Here is a 5,000-nt window from a genome sequence, read left to right as displayed (position 1 = left end):
GATAATAATATCAACAACAGCAACAACAATAACAATAATAATAACAATAATGATGCTAATAATAATGACAGTAATAAGAATGATAATAATGATAATAGTAATACTGGTAATAATGATAATAATAGTGATAATAATAATAATAACAGTAATAAAAATAATGATAATGGTAATAATTATAATAATGATACTACTACTAATAATACTGATAAAAGTTATAATGTTAATAATAACATCAATAATGATAATAATTATAGTTTGGATAATGATAACAGCACCAACGATGATAATTGTAAAAAGAATAATAATATCAATGATGACAATAATAATAATGATAGTGATGGTAATAATATCAATGATAATGATAACAGTTATACTAATAACGTTAAAAAGATAATAAAGATAGTGATAAAAATGATATTTATAAAAAAAAAAATATTTATCATGATGATGATAATAGTAATAATGATAATAATAATAATAGTAATAATGATAATAATATCAATAACAACGACAAAACAACTATGGTAATAATAATAATTGTAATAACAATAATAATAATGATAATAATAATAATAATAATAATAATTATAAAAATAATAATGATAATAACATCAACAACAACAACAATAATAATAATAATGATAATAATAATAATAATAATAATAATAATAATAATAATAATAATAATAATAATAATAAAAATAATGATAATAGCAATAATAATAATACAAAAATAGCAAAAATAAAATTAATAATGATAATAATAATAATAATAATAATAATAATAATAATAATAATAATAATAGTAATAATGATAATAATAATAATAATAATAATAATAATAATAATAATAATAATAATAGTAATAATGTAAATAGTAATAATGATAATAAAAAAAAGATAATGATAATAATGATAATTACATTTAAATAATTACATAATCTGCATTATAATTACACAATTACAGTAATGAAAGAGGTGATAACAACGACAAGGATAACAAACCAAATAATGCGAACAGTAACAACAACAACAACAAACGACAACAACAGCAATAAAGATAACAATGATGGTGATAATCATTCCAAATAAGAATGGTGATGATAATGATGATATTGATGATGATGGTGTTGATGATGGTGATGGTGATGATGATGATGGTGATGATGATGATTGTGACGATGATGATGATGGTGATGATCATGGTGATGATGATGATGATGATGATGATTGTGACGATGATGATGATGGTGATGATCATGGTGATGATGATGATGATGATGATGGTGATGATGATGATGATGGTGATGATGATGATGATGATGCTTGATGATGATAGCAGTAATAACAGTAATACTAGTAGTAATAATAATATAACTCACCATATCAAACACGATCCCTCGTACCACAATCTACTTATCATACATATATACATATATATATATATATATATATATATATATATATATATATATATATATGTGTGTGTGTGTGTGTGTGTGTGTGTGTGTGTGTGTGTGTGTGTGTGTGTATGTATATATATGTATATATACATATATATATATATATATAGCTGATATATACGCACATACATATATATACATATATATATATATATATATATATATATATATTCATATGTATATATGTACATATATATACATAAATAGTTCACACACACACACACACACACACACACACACAAAACACACACACACAAATGCACAGACTTATACACACACACACACATTATTATTATCATTATTTCATGACACACCTTCCAACCCGACAGCTCACCACCGCCTTTAACCTAACCTAACCTAACCCAACCTATCCTTCTACAGGAGTGGCAGGCGTAAGGATGATCATTATAGCATTGGCTGTGCTGGGGACTCTTTCCCTCCCCGGCACACAAGCAAGAGAAGCTCGGTGGTTATGGGACGAGACATACCCAGCGCAACACTCAGGTAAGGAAGAGGGGAAGGGAGGCAGGAAGGAGGGTGGGAAGGAGGGAGGGGGGTGGGAGGGGAAGGAAGGAAGGAAGGAAGGAGGGGGGGAGGGGAAGGGAGGAAGGAAGGAGGGTGGGAGGGGAAAGAAGGAAAGAAGGTGAGAAGGAGGGGGGGAAGGGAGGAAGGAAGGAGGGTTGGAAGGAGGGGGGAGGGGAAGGGAGGAAGGAAGGGAGGAGGGAGGGAGGGAAGGGAAAGAAGGAAAGAAGGTGAGAAGGAGGGAGGGAGGAGAAGGAAGGAAGGAGGGTGGGAAGGAGGGAGTGAGGGGAAGGAACGAAGGAAGGAGGGTGGGAGGGGAAGGGAGGAAGGAAGGAGGGTGGGAAGGAGGGTGGGAAGGAGGGTGGGAAGGAGGGAGGGAGGGGAAGGAAGGAAGGAAGGGAGGAGGGTGGGAGGGGAAGGGAGGAAGGAAGGAGGGTGGGAAGGAGGGTGGGAAGGAGGGAGGGAGGGGTGGAGGGCTCTACCATACCCCGTCACCTTCTTTATTTATCTTTGTCTTCCCTCGACGCCTCTTATCTGGCGCTTCTTATCCTTTATTTTCTTCCCATTCTCCCTTCACTATACTCGCTTGTTTTCTCTCGTTGTTGTTAGTCACCTGATTCCCATGTCTTAAGTTTTGCTGTTCTATTTTCTTCCTTTCTTCGTCCCACAACCACAGGGTCATCGTTTTTTTCTTCATTATTACACCCTCTTTCTTTGGTGTTTATGTTTTCCTTAATTATTTTATTTTCATCCTCTTCCGTGTTTACGTATACGTTTGTTCCCTCCTGCTATTGTTTATCATCGGATTCCTTTGCCTTATGTCTTCCTGTTTCGCTTACCTTCATGCTTCCCTCCTACTACCGTTGATTTATTATTTAATTACGTTTATTATATCTTCTTTCTATGGTACGTCTGTTGCCTTCTTTATTTCCTTCTCACTATCTCCCTGCTTCATTGTATATGTTTGTTTTCATTTGTAGTTGTTAATCATCCTAATCCTGTGTCTTATGTATTTCTGTTTTGCTTTCCTTCGTACCTTCTTCCTTCCACTACGCTAATCTATAATTCAATTTTGATTAATTTACATCCTTTCTATTTGAGACTTATATTCTCCACTTCATTTTCCTTTTTAATCTTTCTTCCCCCCTTCATTGTAAACGTTTTTTTTCTGTTTTTTTTTTTTAATTTTTATCGGATTTCTCTGCCTTTTGTCGTCCTGTTTCGTTCCTTTTATCTATTCCTCCCGCTACCATTAATCTATAATTCCATTTCCTTTATTAGAGTCTATTTCCTCTATGTTTCCTTCTTTATTGTCTTCTGATTCACTCCTGCCTTCATTGTATCTTCTTGTTTTCTCCCGTTGTTAAACATCCGATTCTTATGCCTTACGTAGTTATGTTTCACTTTCCTTCATGCCTTCCTCCCATTAACACTGATTTATAATAATTTGATTTCATTACTTATATCCTTTTTCTTTCAGCGCTTATATTCCCCACTTTCTTTCCTTCTGACCTCCTCCCCTTTCACCGTAAACGTTTGCTGTCTCTTGTATCATCGGTTAATCAGCCTTATGCGATTCTGTTTCACTTTCCTTCACGTCTCCCTCCTACTACCGGTGATTTTATAATTTCGTTTATTATATCCTCTCTCTTTGGCACTTTTCTCTCCCACTCTGTTTCCTTCTCATTTTCCCTTCATACACTGTGTTTTCTTTCGTTGCTGTTAAACATCCAATCCCTGTCGTCTTATGTAATCCTGTTTGGATTTCCTTCATACGTGTCTCCCTCTACCGTTGATTTATGATTTAACTCCCAAAAAGATCCTAATTTATCTTTGGCGTTTCCTCACTTTACTTCCTTTTTACGCCCTCCACCAAAATCTGTAAACGTTTGTTTTCTTCTATTGTTGTTAAATATCCGGATCCCTATGCCTTATGAAGTCGTTTCGTTTTCTTTCATTTCTTTCATTTTCATTTATATACATCGTCCCTCTTTGGCGCTGTTGTCCCGCTATTTTCTTCTCATCGACCATAATTGTATACGTTTATTTTCTTTCGTTGTGTCTCTCTCTCGATAAAGAGGATTTATGATTTAACTTCGTATGTCATCTCCTCTCTTTATAATACTTTTGTTGCCCTTTTATTTCCTTCTCACCCCTCCCTCCTTTTCTGTATGTTTATTTTTCCTCGTTGCTGTTAACTATCCAGTTATATACTCTCCTTGGCGCTGATCTTTTCCACTTCCTTCTCACGCACCCTACCCTTTCCCTGCATATGTTTGTTTTCTTTCGTTGTTGTTCATCATCCCGCTCATGTGCTTTATGTAGTTCTGCTTTGCTTCCTTCATTTCTTTCTCGCACTCTCGCTGGTTTATCGTTTCATTCTATTTATTATTTATCGCTTCTATTTGTCCTTGCCTCTATTTCCTATTTCTCTTCACTGTATACATTTCATTTTCTCGTTGCTGTTAATCATCCGATCCCTATGCCTTACGGAGTCCTATTTCGCCCACTTTTATATCTTCCTCCCACTGCTTCTGGTTTATCATTTCATCTGCTTTGCCCTCCAGCGGAAGTCTCCCCGGACAACACCCCCGTCGAGCCCTACTTCGAAGGAAGGAGGAGAAACAACAGGAGAGGGGATACCAGAGACGTGACCATTACAATCACCAAACCCCAAGGCCTGAATGTATGTTGATGAAGTCGATGCTTATCTTGTTAATTTTAATTTTCATCGAAGTCAAAAGAGCGTTTACAGATGGTGAAAAAAAGGTTGTAAAAGCTTCTATTCTGAATGAGTTAATGCATTTTTCAGGCACCTCTCCTGCCGACGATACCGAAGCCCGTCCCCATTACCGCTGCACCGCCCGTCAGCACGTCGCAAGTGCAGTTGCTGAAGCCTGCTGACTCTTCGTGGGGTTTCGGGTGGATTCAGGAACTGCTGACCCCTTGGAATTGGAATTCTCTTCTGCCAGACAAAACCTCCCTCCTACCAAGCATCATAGGAAACGGGGGATT

The 5,000-nt window shown here is 35.8% G+C and overlaps 1 protein-coding gene across 1 annotated transcript in view; it reads left to right on the top strand.

Moving 5' to 3' along the window:
- The window catches only part of LOC125036093, a 9,505-nt gene that overhangs the window by 2,344 nt on the left and 2,161 nt on the right, over positions 1 to 5,000 (top strand). The window contains exons 2-4 of the mRNA XM_047628495.1: positions 1,845 to 1,967; positions 4,553 to 4,671; positions 4,798 to 5,000. The exon at positions 4,798 to 5,000 is cut by the window's right edge and continues 352 nt beyond it. Of these exons, the coding sequence (XP_047484451.1) occupies positions 1,862 to 1,967; positions 4,553 to 4,671; positions 4,798 to 5,000 (428 nt within the window). The 5' untranslated portion in view covers positions 1,845 to 1,861. The remainder of the gene's footprint in view (positions 1 to 1,844; positions 1,968 to 4,552; positions 4,672 to 4,797) is intronic.

Source organism: Penaeus chinensis, chromosome 20, assembly GCF_019202785.1.
Source record: "Penaeus chinensis breed Huanghai No. 1 chromosome 20, ASM1920278v2, whole genome shotgun sequence".
Lineage (NCBI taxonomy): Eukaryota > Metazoa > Arthropoda > Malacostraca > Decapoda > Penaeidae > Penaeus > Penaeus chinensis.
The sequence above is the reverse complement of the archived record's forward strand: the minus strand, read 5'-3'. Positions and strand labels throughout refer to the sequence as shown.